The 18,733-nt window shown below is 36.5% G+C and overlaps 3 protein-coding genes and 1 pseudogene across 4 annotated transcripts; 1 reads left to right on the top strand and 3 right to left on the bottom strand.

Moving 5' to 3' along the window:
• Nucleotides 1–448: 448 nt before the first annotated feature.
• Nucleotides 449–3,207, bottom strand: LOC103332924 (uncharacterized). The gene is made up of 8 exons (XM_008235690.3): nucleotides 2,950–3,207; nucleotides 2,556–2,709; nucleotides 1,819–1,938; nucleotides 1,630–1,683; nucleotides 1,476–1,519; nucleotides 1,191–1,298; nucleotides 897–951; nucleotides 449–796 (listed from the first exon to the last, which is right to left on the bottom strand). The coding sequence occupies exons 1-8, from the start codon at nucleotides 3,034–3,036 to the stop codon at nucleotides 780–782; spliced, it is 639 nt and encodes a 212-aa protein (XP_008233912.2). The 5' UTR covers nucleotides 3,037–3,207; the 3' UTR covers nucleotides 449–779.
• Nucleotides 3,208–5,331: 2,124 nt separating this feature from the next.
• On the top strand, nucleotides 5,332–7,549 carry LOC148919517 (protein terminal ear1 homolog; annotated as a pseudogene). The gene is made up of 4 exons (XR_016124477.1): nucleotides 5,332–6,158; nucleotides 6,552–6,674; nucleotides 6,771–6,933; nucleotides 7,063–7,549. The product of XR_016124477.1 is annotated as a protein terminal ear1 homolog (transcript).
• Nucleotides 7,550–15,356: 7,807 nt separating this feature from the next.
• LOC103332925 (small ribosomal subunit protein uS13c-like) lies at nucleotides 15,357–16,313 on the bottom strand. The gene is made up of 3 exons (XM_008235691.2): nucleotides 16,123–16,313; nucleotides 15,821–16,045; nucleotides 15,357–15,730 (listed from the first exon to the last, which is right to left on the bottom strand). The coding sequence occupies exons 1-3, from the start codon at nucleotides 16,234–16,236 to the stop codon at nucleotides 15,566–15,568; spliced, it is 504 nt and encodes a 167-aa protein (XP_008233913.1). The 5' UTR covers nucleotides 16,237–16,313; the 3' UTR covers nucleotides 15,357–15,565.
• Nucleotides 16,314–16,980: 667 nt separating this feature from the next.
• LOC103332926 (small ribosomal subunit protein uS13m) lies at nucleotides 16,981–18,407 on the bottom strand. Its single transcript, XM_008235692.3, has 3 exons — nucleotides 18,192–18,407; nucleotides 17,490–17,717; nucleotides 16,981–17,388 (listed from the first exon to the last, which is right to left on the bottom strand). Exons 1-3 carry the CDS (start codon nucleotides 18,258–18,260, stop codon nucleotides 17,218–17,220), a joined length of 468 nt encoding a protein of 155 aa, XP_008233914.2. The 5' UTR covers nucleotides 18,261–18,407; the 3' UTR covers nucleotides 16,981–17,217.
• Between the last annotated feature and the right edge of the window lie 326 nt (nucleotides 18,408–18,733).

The following is an 18,733-nucleotide window of genomic DNA, read 5'->3' as shown; positions in this document are numbered from 1 at the left end:
ATTCGGTGGGCTCAGTGAACCGTTATGTCGTTGTTGCGTCGGTGATCTCTTGTCAGCCGTTGGATTCGCCAACATGATTGAATGAGTGCCCTTCACGTTCAGCCTGCTCATGTTTGGTCACGTGGGACCCGCGTGAGTTAACTTGCCCACCCACCATAGTGGAAGTACGGGCTGTGTTTCGAAACTTATGTAATATGAAGAAAAATTACACTCAAATTTTTTGTGTAACAAAGAAAGATGCTCTAGCAGCACTTTTGTATGAAAGGAATTATAAGGTTTCATTCTCTTTCTAAAACCAAAGTCTTAAATATTTTACTTTAAAAAAAAAAGAAATTTCAACAATTGCTGTCCATGATTGGAACTTACTGCGGTAACATAAACGTTTTTGGTCAATTATTGGTCGAGAGGATAGCGCAATGTGCTAAGCATGTCAACTTTTCACACACCCAATTTAACAAATTTAGGGTCGATTGCAAGCTTAAGTAAACTACAAGCCCTAATTACCAATATTAAAAACCAAAAAGACGGGGAATCGAATCCATTGCCTAACCTACACATTTTGATTCCACTTCCACATAACCTACTTTCTATTTGTGATCATCGTCACATTAGACCGATATCTTTTCCTGGAAGAGCAAGAGCTTTGTAACAAAAAAAACTAGTAATTGAATGTACAATCCTACAAGAAAACAAACAATAGCCGGATACTCGATTTGATGGAAGGGAAATGAGGGAGGTTTGTGTATGTTTTGAGCAGCCTCGTATGCGACACCATCTCACTACAAAAGAGGTTCATCTGCATCATTAAAACCATCAGCGTAAGCTCACCACAAGCTCAATTATTCCATGTTAAAATAGTATGAGAAAAATGTAGTGTATCAAATGAAGGTTCCTACCATCACCATCATCTTCCATATTAAAATCATCATCATCATCATCGAAATCTTGGTTCTGCAATATCAAAGTTGTATTAAAAACATATTACTTTCCCACACAAGGACAGCCAAACAACCACACACCTCCCAGTTCCAAACTTGAATTTTCGTGAACTGAACTTCTAACGAATAAGTGAGGAATCAGGTGGCACGTATAAGAAATGAAAATCCCAACAGTGAACATAAACAAAGTACAACCTATCACCATTTTGAAGTGATTACCAATAAATAAGGTAAAGAAACAAATATACGAACCTTCTGATAATCATCATCACTGAAGTCTTCTTCTGGCTCCTCCTCCTCTTCTTCTTCATCTTCATCCTCACCTTCACCTTCTTTCTTTTCTTTTCCATCATTATTACCCTACAAATGAGAAGAATTATCAACAATGCATACAAAAATTAAACCTTTTATGAAAATGAATTTTAAGACCAAGCATCTTCAAACTTTCATTTGGATCATTTTCATAGATAGATGTTGGTACAGTGATCTTTGACACAACATGTTGTAGTTAGGGAGACTATGAAGACTTTTTCATACCTGACGCTGTTCAAGCTTTTCAAATAAATCTAACTTCTGCAGCTCTGTAAGAGTGATGATCTTTTAATCAGTTTGAGTCAAAATTCCCAATGACTAAAAAAAAAAATATATTAAACAAGACAACAGAAGAACAAAGTATCCAGTCTCATGGAACCTGAGTCAGGATTCCATCGAACTCTCTTTCGGCCTGGTTGCTGCGCCCGTGAACCTGAAACACCATTGCAACAAGAAGTATGCAAAACGCAAAAAGAAAACCACAAAACCAAAGCAGAACATTGGATATCATTCCCATTTTTATTTTTATTTATTCACATGATTTTCACATGATTTTCAGATTACAAACCTCCTGTCAGTTCTTGGGGAAATGCCTTGAGCTCCAATATATCAAAAAGAGCACCGCGTCTTATCGTGGTTTTTGGCTTCAACCTGTCAGAATATCTTTCTACTTCTGTGTTTTGCCTCTCTGAAACCACAAGTTCAATAAGTGTATTACTATCACAAAATCTGGTATAAATTCAAAAGAAGCCAAATGAATGATTTTCAATGAGAATAAAAGCAATATGGTATTAAATAAAATGCAACTATGGAACAAATCACCTTAGAAACTCATATTGAACTTTTTATGACAGTTTGCCAGTTTGCATAATGTTCACAAACATAAGATTGGGTGTTGGTTTTGGAAGAGATGTTTGAACTTCTCCTTACATCTAACTATAAAATCTTGGTGACATCAATTTCAGATTCACAGTAAATATGTACTTTTATCTTCAACCATAAAAATATTTAAAGGGATCAACATATATGAATCATACTGAATTTCACAACAGAACTGTACTTTTACACAGCATAGAAGCATCACTACAAGGTTGATAGTCTTCTTATGAAAAAAAAACAAACATGATTTCAAACATACCAAAATAATGAATTCTCTCCACAATAGACCATGATTAATATCTTAACTAGAAGAGGAAGGGAAAAACAAATCAAACATGCTTCACAAATTGCTTAATTCCTTGACTTCATGTACTGATAGACCAAAAAAAAACATAAGCAACGAGTTCTGAAGTAGATCATGCTAACCCTTTGAAGTGGTCTGCTCAAGATAAAAAGGAGAGCCTTTCCAAATTTTTTGAAACTTGCGACTTTGATTGACTAAGTTTTCTTCCTCACTCTTACCCTGGTTTATCTTTTTATCTGGATCAAGTATACCTTTGACATTAGGCAAATCAATATCCTGCAAAGAAAAGTTTGATATTAAATATGAAAAGTAGCAAACTGCCAATATCATAGCAAAACTTGTCAATAACTGCAACAAAAATAGAACCAATTGCAATAAAAATAGAACTGATTGCAGAAACATATTACTTAAAATTTGGCCATTACTAGTTCAAAATAAACAAAAATCAATATCAAGACTCAAATTGTAGCTTGGTAAATTAGTCCTGTGCAAAAACTGCAGCAAACAGAAACTCACAGGAAAAAGCTCAAAGGGAACTTGAGTGGCATAGCCAAAACCGCCGCCACCTCCAAATCCACCGCGTCCACGACCTCTATACGCCATTGACCTTCACATACAAATTGAAAACAGATGGAGACGAAAAAAGGAAGAAGAAGAAGAAGAAGAAGAAGAGAAAGAAGAGGAGTTGCCGTCGGACTGAGGAGGAAGACTGGGACGCACGCACGCTGGTCCTTGGAGCAGTTGAGCGAGGAGAGGCACTTGGGAGCTATGGGCTGGCCTATAGAGGATTCGGGTCAGGTCATGACGATGGGCAAGGCGAGCAAATTGCCTATTGGGTTGTTCTTGTTGTATTTGAAGCCCAAATTCGCCAATGGATCTTGCTGCATAAAGTACCAGTCCGACATAGAGGGCCTTATAAAATAACGCTAATGAATCTTGCTGCATACTGTACCCCTCTCGCTTTATTTGTAAGAAGAATTGCGTCAGATATTGCTTCACCTCATCTAATCAATCATTTCATACCCTTGTCAGCGAGGATTTGGATAATTCTTTTTCGAAAAAGAAAAAAAATCTTGGAATTATATTTAAAATTATATTCTTTTCAATGTTTACAAGAAGAAGTCAAATACTTCGCATGCACTTTTAAACAAAGTTACTGCATGTAAAAAGTGAGAGGAGACGAAGTGGGAAGTTACAATGCCACCCTGGCCTTTCTGATGTCGGGATTCTCATACCAACTTTTTGCCTCAAATTGTGCAATGCTGAAACACATGCTATTTTTTTATCTCTGCAAAAGTTTCGCAATGGTCAATGCTTTGCTAAATTAAGGAAAGCCTCGATTCAGGCTGAACCCTAATATACAAAGGACAAGAAAGAGGCTTTGCAAATTTCATCTAAACCCTTGAATTGACTACTCATTTAATTACTAGTTGTGTAATTTTCTTATTTGAATCATATTATCAAATAAGATGTTCCTGTTGGATTTTGAAATATTGAGTCAAATAAGTTTTAGTTTTTTCTTTCTCACGTTACAATAACAATCCCTTAAAGTAAAATACCAACAAAATTTGTGAATTTTTCAATATTATGATATAATGTTAGGATCGGTTAATAATACAATAACGGAAATCACAAACTCAATTAAGAGAGAGAAAACAACGTGAAAATGGCAAAAATTAACGTGATTCGGCAATGTGCCTAAGTTTATGGAGCTGTAAATGCTTTTGAGCTCCATCATTAATAGATGGGTATGTTGAGTAAGTACCATCCATGGATGAACGCATTATAGATTAATAAGAATGAAGAATCTTGTGATGTGAATCCCCAATACATAAAGGCAAGAAAGTACAAGTAATTGAGGCATCAGCAAGCTTACTCTGAAGTTATGCGCTAAACACCCAAATTCTATTTTTCCACGTAAACCCTAAATAAATCTAACAACTATAGACAAAACTGCAAGATATTTGTCATGATTTATTGCATCTGGTCTGAATGTACATGTTAAATTATGGTTATTTTAATATAAACACGTGGCAAACTCTAAGAGAGATGGCATCAATAAGAGGGTGAAATCAATCTGGAGTAGCAATTTGCCCACCAAATTCGCCCAAATATGTTAACATTTTATTCGAATTGAAGGTCAAAAAAACTTTACCAACTTTTTCCCCCGATGAATCAATCATTGAGAAAGTAAATGCGTTTTAAATTTATCAAACAAAGCATGCCAAAACACCTGCTATTCACTTCCTCGACATTTTCAGCACAATATTATGTTTCCCAGATAATGATAGACATAAAAAGTTATTAGCAACTAACCAAACAAAATTTTAGGTTTATTAATATAGAATTGGTACTCAGCAATGCATGGGCTGAGTTCCGGATGATGAACAAATTTCAAACATGCTGGCAACTGTTGTTGAAAGATTGCATAAAATTTATGTGTGAATGAAATACACGTGATACAAACTGAATGACAAAATCAAGAATAAAAAAACAAGAGGAAAAATATCTAACATTTCTCACATTTGCAAAATATCTGTCATATTGTATTAACCTAGCACAATTTAGTCCAATGGTAAAAGAGTGTGGTTAATTAAACAAGTTATCAAAATAATGAATGTAATTATCCAAATTAAAACTAGTTCGAGGGAAGCAATCGGTTGACATCCTACCACCCCCTATAAACCTAAGCATAGCTGCTATCCGTCCAAGGAATTCCAGATAACTATTCGTTTTGTTAATATATTTTTCATTTTCATACAATTTGCCGTTCTGGTGCTCTGAAAACTCAGAGAAAAAGTAGTCACCGCTGTCGCCCTGTCCAAGCACAAAACCATGAAACTCTCTTCGCTCTCTCTGCATCTCATGTTATTATACGCCGCCAATGTTAAGCCTTGGTTGAGAGCATTAAATGTAAAGCCATGATGAGTAAACTCGAGTCCCGATTTTCATCATTTCAGGGATCCCATATCCAGAAACGTGAAAGCAAATCCCATTCTGAAAACCCACTATCTGCTTCAATCCCCACCGTCCGATCAACCTTTGATATCTCCTCTCCTTTTCTTTATAAACACTATCCTCCCCTTCTTCCATTTTAGCTCAGTCCCAAACTCTCTCTCTCTCCCTCTCTCTCTCTCTCTTTTCGGTTCTTTGTATTTCCAGACACCACAAGCTCAAAAGATGTCCTCCAAAGCTCTGAACCCTAAAGCTCCTCCATTTTTCTTGAACAAAACTGAAACCTATGTGTGCAAAAGACATTTCTATCCTCTTCACCCTCCTTATGCCTTTCCAAATCTTCATCAACCCATTTACTATTTTTGTCACTGGAGGCAACCCAACTTTCCATACCCAAAAACAATTGTGAGTCTCAAACAGAACATGGAAGCAGCAGCAGCAGCCAAAACTACGAAAAGGGTACCGAGAGAGAATGTTTACAAGGGGAAGAGGGGATTTGTACCTGCGAGGCTGAGGAAGCCATTGAAAGAGCTTGGGGATGATCACCAAGTGGTAGGTGCTTGTCGGGTTGTCAAATGGGTGCCCAAGAAGGAAGTCCTGGAGGCCGAGAAGGGTAAAAAGGCGTGGCGTCAGAGGATTATAAGGGGAACCAAAGTCCGAGTTGTGAATGCTGGTTGTGGTGATGTAATTCCTTTCCCTTCAAGTCCTGATGTGCAAAATGGCTCAAGCACTACCACCATCATGATAAAAAACATCCCCAACCAATTTCAGTAATCTCTCTCTCTCTCTCTCTCTCTCTCTCTCTCTCTCTCTCTCTCTCTGTGTTACTATTTTGGGTTTATTGTTTTTGTTTCCCTTAATTTTATTTATTTATTTGCAGTACATGCATCAACAATTTGTTCAAATGTTACCTGGTTCATGTCTGGTTCAACCATTTTCAATTTTGACTTTTCATTCCTGTTATTTGTTTGTTCATGGCGTGTAAGAGGGAATTTAGTCTGTTTTGTCGCTCTTTCTTTGTGTCCTTTTGTCTCTATTCTACTTTTGTGCTAAAGAGGATAAACATGTTTAGTCTGAGGGCACAGAATTGATTAATAATAAATTTTCATAGAAAAAACATGTGAATTATTGAAATAATAATAATAATTTATGTATCTAAGCAGGAGAGGTGATCTGCTGAGCTTCCTCAGTAAGCACTGCTGCGCAGAGAACATCAAGGCCTGCATGAACTCTGATGATCCCATTAAATCCGAGTTTGATTTCGTGTATCTTCCCATGGACTTTCAGTGAGTTTTTACTTTCCATAACCTTATTGTTAATTTGTGTCATTTTCTTGGATGATTGGATCCAAAATCGTGTATGTTAAAATATTTTTCTTCCATGTAATTTTGGTATGGCAGGAGGGCAGCCAATCTGGGCTATGCCTTTGTGAATTTCACCAGTACTGTTGCGGCCTCGAGATTTTACAAGAAATTCCACGAGAAAATGTGGGAAGAGGTCAGCAGCAACAACAAGACCCGTGAAGTAACCTGTGCCAAACTCCAGGTAAGTTTCTAATTCTTACACTACGAAGGTTTTGGCTTTCAATTTTTTTCATTTGAACTGCTCTGGACTCTTTTTAAGTATGCAGTTGGATGTGAGCTTTCAGATTTGACTGACAGTTTTGTCATGTAGGGTTTGGAAGCTCTGAGGGGCCATTTCAAGAAGAAAGCGTTTTGGTGCGACACTGAGGAGTATTTACCTGTAATCTTAGAGCCTCCATGCGATGGTGGGGTTGAGCTGCCCAATCTCAAAACTGTGGGGAAATGCGTAGGGATACCATCTGCCTTTGGGAACTCTCCTACACATATGCCTTAAACTCTTAGGGGCATGGCCTATAATATCCTCGGTGATCACCACCATGCATGCCGAGAAGCTGACAGAAGGTGAATTGAGGAGGACAGTGAGGTGATAGTGCTGTGACTGCATCAACTCTATGCTGTTGTATTATTGGCTACTTCTGTTTACTGTTTTCTGTTTGTTTTTTCAACAATTTTTAGGGTTTTTAGCATATGATGTATAAAATATATCAGTATGGTGTTTTTGGCTGTGTTTTCATTGTCTCCCTGGGTGATGTGTTTTGCCATAGTCTCTGGGGTGAATTGGAAACATGGTTATAATTTGTACCATGCTTAGTGTAGTTTATGTGCCAGCTATGGACCATGGTGTGTTGACTGTTGAGAGATGAAATTTGAAAGTTTTTATTTTCTCTGTTCTTTTTTGTCTTTTAATTAAGGTGGTAAAATCGAGATGATATAATTAGTTAAATGGGAAAAAGGGATCAGGTTGAAATTTGAGCCTTCTTCCATATGCATATTTGGTTATGATTCCTCAGCAATGGGAAGCAAAGAAAGTGTCTGAAACATAGCGCGCCCCAAACTGCAGTGGAGCAAATTTGGGTAAACACGCCTTAAGCTTGTTGCAAATTTGAGTGTAAAAAAAGCTGCAAAAGAAAAATACAACAGCGAGACATGAAGTGATATAAGACTTTTGTGCTGACCAAAACCTGTCCATAGCTCTCTCTCTCTCTCTCTAGTGACCTACTAGGGTTTGTCAATAGGTACTGAGGATTTGTAATATAATATAAAATTTATGGGACGTCTTATCCAATATTCATAGTCATAATCGTGAGTGATGGGCATAGTTTACCCTGCCACAGATCGTCCTGACGCAGCAGGCGATATCTTGGAAAACCCCTTCCCATATATGAATTTCAAAATTGAGTTTGATACAAAATTAAAGGAGTTTACAAATGGCATTTGTTACATTTGAGGGGATTTTTGTTACTTTTTTAACCGAATGTAGTCTACTTTCTTGAAGGAGAATATTCCTTCTTTCATTTTTCATTCAACTTTCTTGAAATTCATATGTCAAACAAATGGTGTCAATGGTTTTATTTTTCTAGTTTCTCTTATTTATTTATTAACTAGATGTTACATTAGTGATTTTTCTCCGTTGATAAAGATAAAAAATTATTCAATTTATTCACTATCAGCCTCATTTTAAAGTTCTTAGTGAAACTTTCACGTATGTACTTTTTATATTATGCAAGGATGGCCAAGGTTTTGTTCAGCTCACCTCTACCTCTCAATTATCGACCAATCGTCATCACTTAGTCAATTCAGTTCAAACCGTCTTTGGTGAAACGTTATTTGAGAATTTTTCACTCTTTTAATTGTAATTTTTTTTGTCCAATTTCTTTAACTATACTTCACGTACATTTTAAAGAGTGAAATCTGCTACCAAGTGAATTTATCTTTTTTATTTATTTATAAAATTTTAATTTTTTTTACAACAAAAGGAACGAGGGATAGAGACATAAAGGAGAATCAGCTGCCAGAAAAACGAAAGAAAGAAATGGAAACAAAACAAAAGGAATTAAAATGAAATAGAGAATGGCTTTGGGTTTACAAAAGAGATGTTGCAGCCTTAAAGATTCTGCGGTTTTGGAGATCTTAAAGCAGGGCTCGTTTGTGTGCTAAGAAATAGAAAAACTGATAGGCCAAATCGTCCATTTCTTGCATTATTCACTGGGGAAACTGAAACCGAAACCGAAACCTAAAGCTTGCTTTGCTTTCGAGTATCGAAGTTGGTCAAATAGCCATGCATATACGAAACCTCCTTCCTCTCCAGTACACATGCATTAAATGCGAAACCAACTCTATCTCTTTCAATCACTCTCTCTCTCTCTCTCTGTCTGCTATTTATAATAATAAACCAAATGACCCTCTCTCTCTGTCTCTATGCTAAACTAACAAAGTGATTATTTCTGGGTTTCAAAGCTCCTTTTTCTTTTCTTCCAACCAGATTTACAAAACTAGGTTATAGTAACTAAACCCACCTTCTTCAGTTACAACCTCAAATACCACCACCTCATGTGTTGTGTTCCTTCATTTCTTTTAACCAATGGATAAAAAACCACATTAACAGAACACACAATAGGCTATAATAGGTTCATCTAAATGTTACAACTTACATTAATTATTCTGATTAGTTGATGATTGTCACATGATCATCAAGAGCCGGAATTTTATGCTTGGGGATCAAAACTTAAACAATAACACTACCACGACAAGTTTTGAAGCCCAAAATATATTTTTATTTTATACAAACAATATTCTGCTTAAATCTAATCTAAACTACAAGGAGGGAGTTCAAACTTATTAACTGCACAAATATTTATAATAATATGATCCAAGAACTAGCAATACTTGGACACTAAGATCGTTAATCATAATCATATGGTAATTATTGATTAAGTTTAGGGATGAGAATGGAACTTTGAAAAGAAACCTTCTTTTTTTTCCTAATATGTTAAGTTGGAATTAAAGCTAACATACCATTTTTCCTACCTTGAAGGTCATAATTATCGTACTTAGCCCCTTTTTGCATCAATCATTGGAGAAATTAATGAACCAAAACCTACACCAACTTAATCATAAATGCATATTAGGTGAGTAACCAAACAGCAGATTGAAGAAACTGCCATTCATGTCCTTAACATTTTGAGAAACTATAATGTTTCCAGAATATAAGCTGCCAGGCTTCCTTTTTTGTTTTTGTTTTTCCATCACATTCCACATTCCACATAAGCCATTGTGTTTTATTTATTTATGTCAACCTAATTACAAAGGTGGTATTAAAAAGGTTAGAAAAACGGTTTCAAAAACCTATATATCTACGTGACATGTTTTATTTTGCTTTGGAATACGACTAATGTTAAGAGGAACCCAATAATTTTGAAATGCTAATATAGGTGTGTCACATTAGCAAACTTCTCTTCAATATACTTTTCGAACTCTTTCTTTTTTTTCATAATTGATCAGTTGATCTTCTGACAAATGAAAAAAGACCCTGATAAGTTGATTTTAACTCTTCAAAACATTTAATTTTGATTTGGAAAAACAAAACTTATATTAAAAGTTTTAAAAGCCTACACATTTTCTTTTAAGGGTCATGCTAGCGAGACCACATTATTAGTACTACTTTGAAAACTACCTCTCTCATTCTCATAGAAGTGAAGCCCATCAATACAATAGATCTCATATATATTAAAGAGGTTGTTAACAAAGTTGTTTATAAATATGGTCTCCCTAACATTTATCTTCTTTTAATATAATAAATGCGTATATGTAATGTAGCTAGAAGAGCAAACAGTCCTCTAGAATGAATAGACATGATTTTTTATCCATTTATTTAAAACTTGATGTGTACACTCTGTATTGTCACATCAGAATCAGATGTAATGAAATTAATTTTATTACTTCCACAAAATAACTGATATGATCCTAGAGAATTTCCCATGCTTTTTCTGACCGTGTATAAGTAGTAAAACCTAACCATAACCATATTATCACTCTACGATTATCTCTTTGTTTTCCTAAATTTCGAAGAAGAAAAAACCTCACTGTTTTGTGTTATTTAGCGTTCATTTTTCGAACAAATTTCCACTTCTGGTGTTCTGCCAATACAGAGAACCAAAGTCACAAGGTGCAAGCACTAAACCATAAAAGACTCGTCTCTGTCTCTCTCTCTCTGCATTTCTCTGTGTCTCTCTTTCCTGGTGAAGCCGCCACATATGTAAGCTGGGGGTCGTTGGTTTGTCTTGTATGGAAATATTGGCATGAGGGCATTTAATGAATAGACATCATGAATAATATTCGCTGCCAATTTTCATAATTTCACTGATATGGTCCAGAATTGTGAATTTCTGAAAAGCAACATTAAATCCCTGCCGTCCATTTCACATACCGAGTGAGATATGCTCATAAAGATTAGCCCTAGCTAGCCTCCAAATTTAAATCCCTACCGTCCATTTCACATGCTGAGATATGCTTATAAAGAAGCTCCAAAGCCCCAGTTTTGGCTGTCCATCAGGTCACCAAACCAGTAGGAGTGGTAGTGTAACTGCCTTTGCGTACATAACAACTCCAAATCTCTCTGATTTTTATTCAGTCAAAAAGCATTGTTGGTAGCTTTTGATCTCCACCCAGCGGCTTCTTGTTCTAATCCAAAATCCCAACGCCCCAAAATGCCTCTGAACCCTTATGCACCGCTATACCAACCCAGACAGAACTACTATTATTATACCTACAATCCTGTTTGGCTGGTACCCGTTGTTCATTCTGAGCCAGTGCCACTGCTAGTTTCTTCTTTGGTTCCTTGTTGTGAACCAGTGCTGCCAGTTTCTTCCTTGGTTCCTTGTGAGCCACAGCCAGCTGGCCCTTCTTCTTCTTCAAATCTCCATTTTCCAAGATCATCAGGTCCTTTTAGAGGGAAAAGGTTGCGGCATAACAAGCATAAGGGCAAAACTGGGAAGAGAGCAATGGCTCCCATGAGGGTTTGCGGACCAAGGAAGGAGCTTGATCTTGATGGTGGACAAGGAAAATGGGTGTCGAAAAACAAACAGAAGCTGCAAGCAGAAGAGAAGAATATGGAGGTTTCGAGTTCAGAGCACAAAAATGGCGGTCCTGTTATTCCTTTTCCTCCAACCTTTGACCCGTCCACAACCACTGTCATGGTCAAGAACATCCCTAATCAGTTTCGGTAAAATCCTCTCTCTCTCTCTCTCTCTCTCTCTCTCTCTCTGCAGCATTTGGGTATTTTGGTGTTCAAACTTCAAAGGATAAAGTTACAAACTTTGTTAAATATTTGGTCCAGATATCAAATATTTTATCTGGTTTATGTACTGGGTTTTCTGCAACTTTTGACTTCTCAATGCTCATAGCGAGTAAGAGGAAATGAGCACTTTTTTCTTTTGGGTTTCTCTTTCTTCCAAGTTTCGACCTTTTGTCCCCAAAAAAACCTTTTTCTGTCAATAACGTGAACAGAAACAAGCACATGTGTATTCATATGTAAACATTTGGAACATAGAATACATGAAATATGATCGTCCACCATTTGCCTGGAAAATTGTTCATCCATATGCGATTTATTTATTTATTATTTTCACTGTTATAATATAAGTTATTAACATGCTTACTGATCTGCTCTGCTCTGCACTATATTCTAATATTTATTCAGGAGGCATACTTTACTGGAAATACTGCGCCGGCATTGTTTTGAAGTGAACCGAGGCCTCCACTCTGATCCAAACAAGTCCAAGTTCGATTTTGTTTATCTACCCATAGATTTCGGGTGAGTAACTTTTTATTTTACACTACCAATCTTCCCAAAACCTTTGCTTCTGTGTTTTTCTTGGGTGTTATAAACAGCTATTTATACATATAATTTTGTACTTTTTAATTTTTTTCATTTAGGAAAATCTGGAAGAAGAAGACTATTTCAAATCTGGGTTACGCATTTGTGAATTTTACAACTCCAGCTGCAGCTCACAGATTTTGCGGGCATTTTCAAGACCAGGAGTGGAGATACAACAATACCAAAAAGACTTGTGATGTTAAAAGCGCCAAATTCCAGGTTAAATAAATTGATTTCTTATAATTAGTTTTGAAAAATTAATTACCTGGGTTTTGTTAGCCTTGCCCAAATGTTATTTACCAAAATTTTGAGTCCATCCCTTGTTTTTAAGATGATTGTTTTTGGTTTTGAAATGCAGGGCAAGGCAGCTCTATTGAAACATTTCAAGAACAAGAAGTTTTGGTGTGAATCCGCAGAGTGCTTGCCGGTGGCTGTGGAACCTGCATGCCACGGTTCCATTTGGTATCAAATATTCCCTGTTGGAAAACTTACTGGTGTGCCCCCTTACAAGTCTTAGGGTTCTCGTTGTAATTTTCTTTGCGACGTAAAAAAAAAAGTCTTAAGGAGTTATCTGGCTTTAGCTTATGTTGATCCATGGATCACCATGCATATATATATGGAACATACATGAAGTATATATAATACATATATGACAGATGCATCATGCATGCATGAACTGTGTTTTGTAAGGATTTGGGGTGAAATGGAAAATATGGGTTTCTGCCTCTTGGTTAAGTTGGTAATTTTCATGGTTTGTTCTTTTGGTTTATTTTATTTCTTGAGAGATATAGTTACTTACATATTAACCTTGTTCAATTATTTATTGATCATATGAGTCTTAGTCCAGTATTTTGTGTTATCATGCCCATCAGACTAAGGCAAGAACATATATTCATATTTGTGTCTATGCCCTAATTTCGGAGTTCATGTAATGCTCTAGCAATTAGTCCATGCAACACGATAATTGTTCAAAACTTCCAACTTGTGTGATTATTTTGTGTGACCTTTACTTATATTATAACACGTAATTTATAATACCACGTGACAATTTAACGGTCATGCTAAAAGGTTTCTTCACTTATCCATTATTTTTTGCCAAGGCCCAAGGGTCTGTGGTTTTGAAGTATTATGGGCTTTTGCCACTTGCTCTGCGCTTTGTAAAGTGGGCTGGATCTAATCCTTATTCTCCTTGGGGTTAAGCTTTCTTTCACTAATCTCATTGATTTCCTGTAAAATTCAATTAATTCACCAAAAATAAAGGGAGTTCGTGCAAAAAATTAAGTCATGTGATTTGAGAACCAAAAAGGTTTGCGATTTTTTTTGTTTTGTTTTTGAAAAGATAGAGATTGAGAAAGTAATTCATTTTCCATTTAAGTTCTCTTATTTTAATTTTGGCAATTTTAGTTATTTAATCTATTCGGTGTGCAATCAAGCTCAATTTCATCAAATTAAGATATAAAATTCAATGCGGCAATATGCAACAACAACATGTGAGGCCTCTTTTATCTCTCCAAAACTTTTGCAATCAAAATTTAAACTGCAAGAATTTCGTGTCTTTTTCTTAACAATTATACACTTTGTATAGGCCTTAAAAAAAAAACACAAGCTTAAAAATGTAACTTACGGCAAAAAAAAAAGAAAAGAAAAAGTAACTTGAATACAACTATTGCTTACTCAACAAAAAAATGTAACTTGGGGCGAAAAAAGAAAAAGGAACACATGGTTTTAGCCTTCACTATCCTTGTCTGAAACCATTTGGCTCCTGAACTTCATATATTTTAAACAGTTAGTTTTGTCAAGTTTTCCCCTACGGACTTTTTTTTTTTTTTTTGGGGTAACAAGGAGGGCTAAAAGCCAGAACAAACAGACTAAGCACAAACAACACGGGACCTGGACACCCCAATAGCATCCTCAACCAAACAAGTCAAAAGAAAAGCAGACACCTCAGTAAAATACTGCACCCCAGGGCCAACTCAGAACTCTTAGAAGCCAAGACATCAGCCCCTACGGACTTTGATTTAGCTAAAGGGTAGATTTTGGAGAAAATCTCAACGTAGCTCAAGCATAGAATTTGGTAAAATAATTATAGTTTAATAAATCAGATAATAAACTAGGTACTTGTAGGTCATCCATATATTGAGAAGTCTTGACTAACACATCTTCCAAGCAGAAAGACCAAACAAACAATGAAAAGAATTATATGCAGAGGTTTCGAGTTGAATCTTTATCCAACTATAGTTAAAACTGACATGCATTATGAGAATGGATATCGAATAGCTGAGATATAATTGTTATATCTAGCTGTGAGAAGAATTGAGATGTCAAAGAGTACAGAGAACCAAGAAAGAAGATTGTAACAGAGTCGTGATTGCAAAATGGCAAATGCATACCGAATGCACGCGAGCAAATTTGTAGCAGCTATCTAACGGATGCTTTGCTAACTTCTGGGATGATAGAAACAAAGAGAGAACATATTGAATGTAGTAGTAAGATGACAAAGATGATCAAAACGAAGTGAGAAGGATCCCAACATCAGATGATTTGGGAAACCCTTCTCACTTGTATAAAGTGATATTAGGCCTCTGAATTTTGAGAACAATTTCAACAAGCCATCACTTTTGATTCAATTTCATAGCACTCCAAAATAGTTAAGAATCTCAAAAACATGGTGTGACCGAGTTCTTAGACGATATTTACTTCTCAACTTTTAACAATCCTTTGAACAAAAATGAGCTCAAATCAGTGCAGATAGATAGAACAAGGCATGATCCAAATGCTTAATATACACTGATCCCAAATGCATTACCAAAGATGAGAACCCAATTTCATCAACAAAAAGCACTGAGAACAATTGTACTAGATACTAATCAAAGACACAAATCCAGACAATGGAAATTGATCACCAATTACACAAAGAATTGAAAACCCATATGATTACTTAACGGGCCTTTTTCTTTCCAGCAACAGTGACCCTCTTACCCTTCAAAGTCCTAGTGTTGTTCTTGGTGCGCTGTCCTCTGCAAGGCAAGCCCTGGATATGGCGGATTCCTCTGTAGCACTGAATCTCCTTCAGTCTCCTGATATTCAACGCATTGAACCTCCTCTGCAACACCCAAAAAACCCAAAACCATAAGAACCCAATATTCCTAATATGAAAAGAAAGACTCTAAAGAGATCAAGTTCGAGTCTTTACCAAGTCTCCTTCAATCATGTACTTGGAGACTTCGTCTCTGATAATGGTGAGTTCTTCTTCGGACAAGTCTTTGGTGATTTTGTTCTCCATGTTGAGGTCGATTAAGATTGTGCGCGCTCTGGTACGCCCAATTCCATGAACGTACTGAAGAGAGAACTCGACCCTTTTGTTGTTTGGAATTTCGACTCCGCCAACACGCACGCATTTGATGCTGAGGCCACCAACCTGTGCAAAATCGATGAGACCCACGAATTTTTGAGCTCGACCCAGAATTTAAAATGTGGGTTTGAAGTGAAATTTACCTTATTGGGGTTTCTGAGTGGGAAGGAGACACTGTTGGAGAGGGGGTTAGGGTTTCTTCCATTGCAGATTACAGAGAGCGAGGGTGCCAGAGGCATTGCCAGTGTTTGCGCCATTTTTGTCAACACTGCGTGTGACTAGTGAGAGTGATGAGTTTGTGTGTGGATGAAGACGATGGGGTCGAGCTCTGGCTTATCCTTTCTGATGCATATGGCTATTTGCTATAAAAGCCCAACTTGGAATTTTTTTTTGGGGTCAGATCCAAACTTTCACTCAAAGCCCAAAATATCATTTGTAGCTCCAAAAAAAACTCTTTTTTTTTTCTTTTTTTCCCACAATGCTCATTTTTAGAATTCAAAATACTGCATCTGTCTGTGATTATTAATTTCAAGCTATGTGGAAGATAAGGCAGACTCTTGTCACCTTGTCTTTGTTTGTTCCATGTTCAACTGTTTTCACAGCTTTGCTTCTAATAATTTTTAATCCAAGGAAGGCATTGGTTGCCTTGGTTTAACCATGTTTTGAAGATCTATTTGCTGATATTTAAATGGACATTTTGTGATTTGGGTTGTAGATTACTGGGTTTATGGGTTTGGTTGGTGATTAACTCACTGATCGAGATATGTTGACAAGTTTAATATGTTTCATTATATACTGTTTCAAGTGTACTGCGAATTTCATCTTAGTTAACTTAAATTACTTATTTATTCAGACGCGATCGAATTCCTATGAAATTTCATCCTTGAGGGCTTTTGGTGATGTATAGATATCATGCTTGATTTGGAAATATAGCAACCTCGCAGATAATTCTTGAAATCCTAGTATTCTGGGCTAGCAGAAAACACCACAACACACAGAAATTTAAGGCCCAATGCTATAACCATCTTTGAAGCAGAAGCAAAAATTCTAGCGGTTATTGAGAGATCAAATGTGACATCGAGAACCAAGATTGTAGAAAAGAAACAGCAACAGGAGGCTTTCTCCTTGAACACAATTAGTAAAACCACCAACAATCATGACTTCAAAACCCCACAAATTGTAAAAGCAGATGAATTCTATATGCAAACCGAGTTCAAGAAAAAACCGTAGTATGGTGACTACTTCTTCAACTTCTTTGATGCTACAACAGCAACCCGCTGACTACCTTTCCTGGTCCTGGCATTGGTGCTGGTGCGCTGCCCTCGGCACGGCAAGTTATCAACATGTCTTATCCCTCTGTAGCACTGAATGTCTTTCATTCTCTTTATGTCTCTATCAACAAGACCCGCCTGAAAAAACCCGAAAAGAAAAAACAAAAACCAGATATGTAAGCATTACAAGCAGTACTTAAAGAGAGGGAGGAGGGTGGGAGAGGAAGACAGAGTTATACCAAATCCCTTCCAATGACGTACTTGCTGAGTACATCATCCAAAGCAACAACTTCTCTTCTGGTCAAGTCCATGGCAAGTTTGTTGCTCATGTTGAGCTCAGACAGGATTTGGGCAGCCCTCGCTCTGCCAATACCATGTATGTACTGAAGCGCAAACTTGAGGGGCTTATTGTCTGGAATCTCCATCCCTGCTCTTATATTGAGGCATCGGGCACCCACCCCATGAAACTGCATACAAAACAGGAGGCTAAAAGATGATCATGATAAATACCAACATATAAAATCTGTAACCTTTCAAATTTCAAAGCTTAGGATATGGGGAATGATAAATTTTTCTTACTCTTTTTCTTTTTGGCACAATTTTTGGATCATTGGATGTTTCATTGAAATGTACAATGGAAAGCAGAGAATTCAAAATCAAAACTAGGCATTTGCATTTTCCATTTCATATAAATCATTATTGTCAATCATTTCAACCAAACAACGTACAAGTAATTGAAAAGCCAACAATTCATTGATGCAAAACCCAGAAAAAGCCCTAAAGCACCAATCTTTCTGCAAGCACTGAATTTGAAAATTTTAGAACAAACTTACAGTCATAAACCCCAAATCCTTAAACCCTAAACCCAATGTGTTTGAAATCAATTACAAAAGCAATTAGCTTGATAAAAAAAGAAGGGGGCTTTGTGGTTATGAACTCACCGATACAGATTGAAGGAGTCGACGACTCGCATCGGAAGCGATTGCGACTGTACCACGTAATCCAAACATTGGATCTGGATTGTTGGATATGCTAAAGAAAGTTGCAAAGTTCCAAAGGCAAAACTTCCAATCAAGCAAAGACTAGGGATTTTGATTTTCTGTCTAGCAAAATACTAAGCCGGCCTATTACTCATACGGGCTTGGCCCGATTCCATATGGGTTGGAACTTGGAGGTCATATGAATCAAGAATTCTATACTGAGATTCTTATATATGGTTTTAAGTGAGAACTTATTTCTTAACCGTTCGATTAAATTAGTTAGTCTAATATAACAGTTAAGAGATAGGACCTCATTTAAATTAAAGATTTTCTAAAAATTTAAAAAAAATCGAATCATGCTCCGTCTCATTGTCCAAGTCTAGTAAATTTCATTTGAACTCTTAACTTAGCCTAATACTAATAACATATTTCACCACCTACCCATCCTCACTACTTGGACAAAGCTTTAAGGGCTTAGATTTTTTGTTTTTTGTTTTTTTTTT

Source organism: Prunus mume, linkage group LG2, assembly GCF_029339155.1.
Source record: "Prunus mume cultivar Tortuosa linkage group LG2, ASM2933915v1, whole genome shotgun sequence".
NCBI lineage: Eukaryota > Viridiplantae > Streptophyta > Magnoliopsida > Rosales > Rosaceae > Prunus > Prunus mume.
Note: the sequence above shows the minus strand (reverse complement) of the source record. Positions and strands in the feature narration are given on the sequence as shown.

Bases quoted from the DNA above. Each gene is read 5' to 3' on its own strand.
- LOC103332924 (XM_008235690.3), bottom strand. From the start codon at position 3,036: ATGGCGTATAGAGGTCGTGGACGCGGTGGATTTGGAGGTGGCGGCGGT. The intron at 2,710-2,949 runs GTGAGTTTCTGT...TTTTCTTTGCAG, and splicing joins TTCCCTTTGAGCTTTTTCCT to GATATTGATTTGCCTAATGT. The intron at 1,684-1,818 runs GTTTGTAATCTG...ATGGTGTTTCAG, and splicing joins TCCCCAAGAACTGACAGGAG to GTTCACGGGCGCAGCAACCA.
- LOC103332926 (XM_008235692.3), bottom strand. From the start codon at position 18,260: ATGTTTGGATTACGTGGTACAGTCGCAATCGCTTCCGATGCGAGTCGT. The intron at 17,718-18,191 runs GTGAGTTCATAA...TTTTGTATGCAG, and splicing joins GACTCCTTCAATCTGTATCG to TTTCATGGGGTGGGTGCCCG. The intron at 17,389-17,489 runs GTATAACTCTGT...GGGTTTTTTCAG, and splicing joins ACGTCATTGGAAGGGATTTG to GCGGGTCTTGTTGATAGAGA.
- LOC103332925 (XM_008235691.2), bottom strand. From the start codon at position 16,236: ATGGCGCAAACACTGGCAATGCCTCTGGCACCCTCGCTCTCTGTAATC. The intron at 16,046-16,122 runs GTAAATTTCACT...GATTTTGCACAG, and splicing joins CACTCAGAAACCCCAATAAG to GTTGGTGGCCTCAGCATCAA. The intron at 15,731-15,820 runs GTAAAGACTCGA...TGGGTGTTGCAG, and splicing joins ACATGATTGAAGGAGACTTG to AGGAGGTTCAATGCGTTGAA.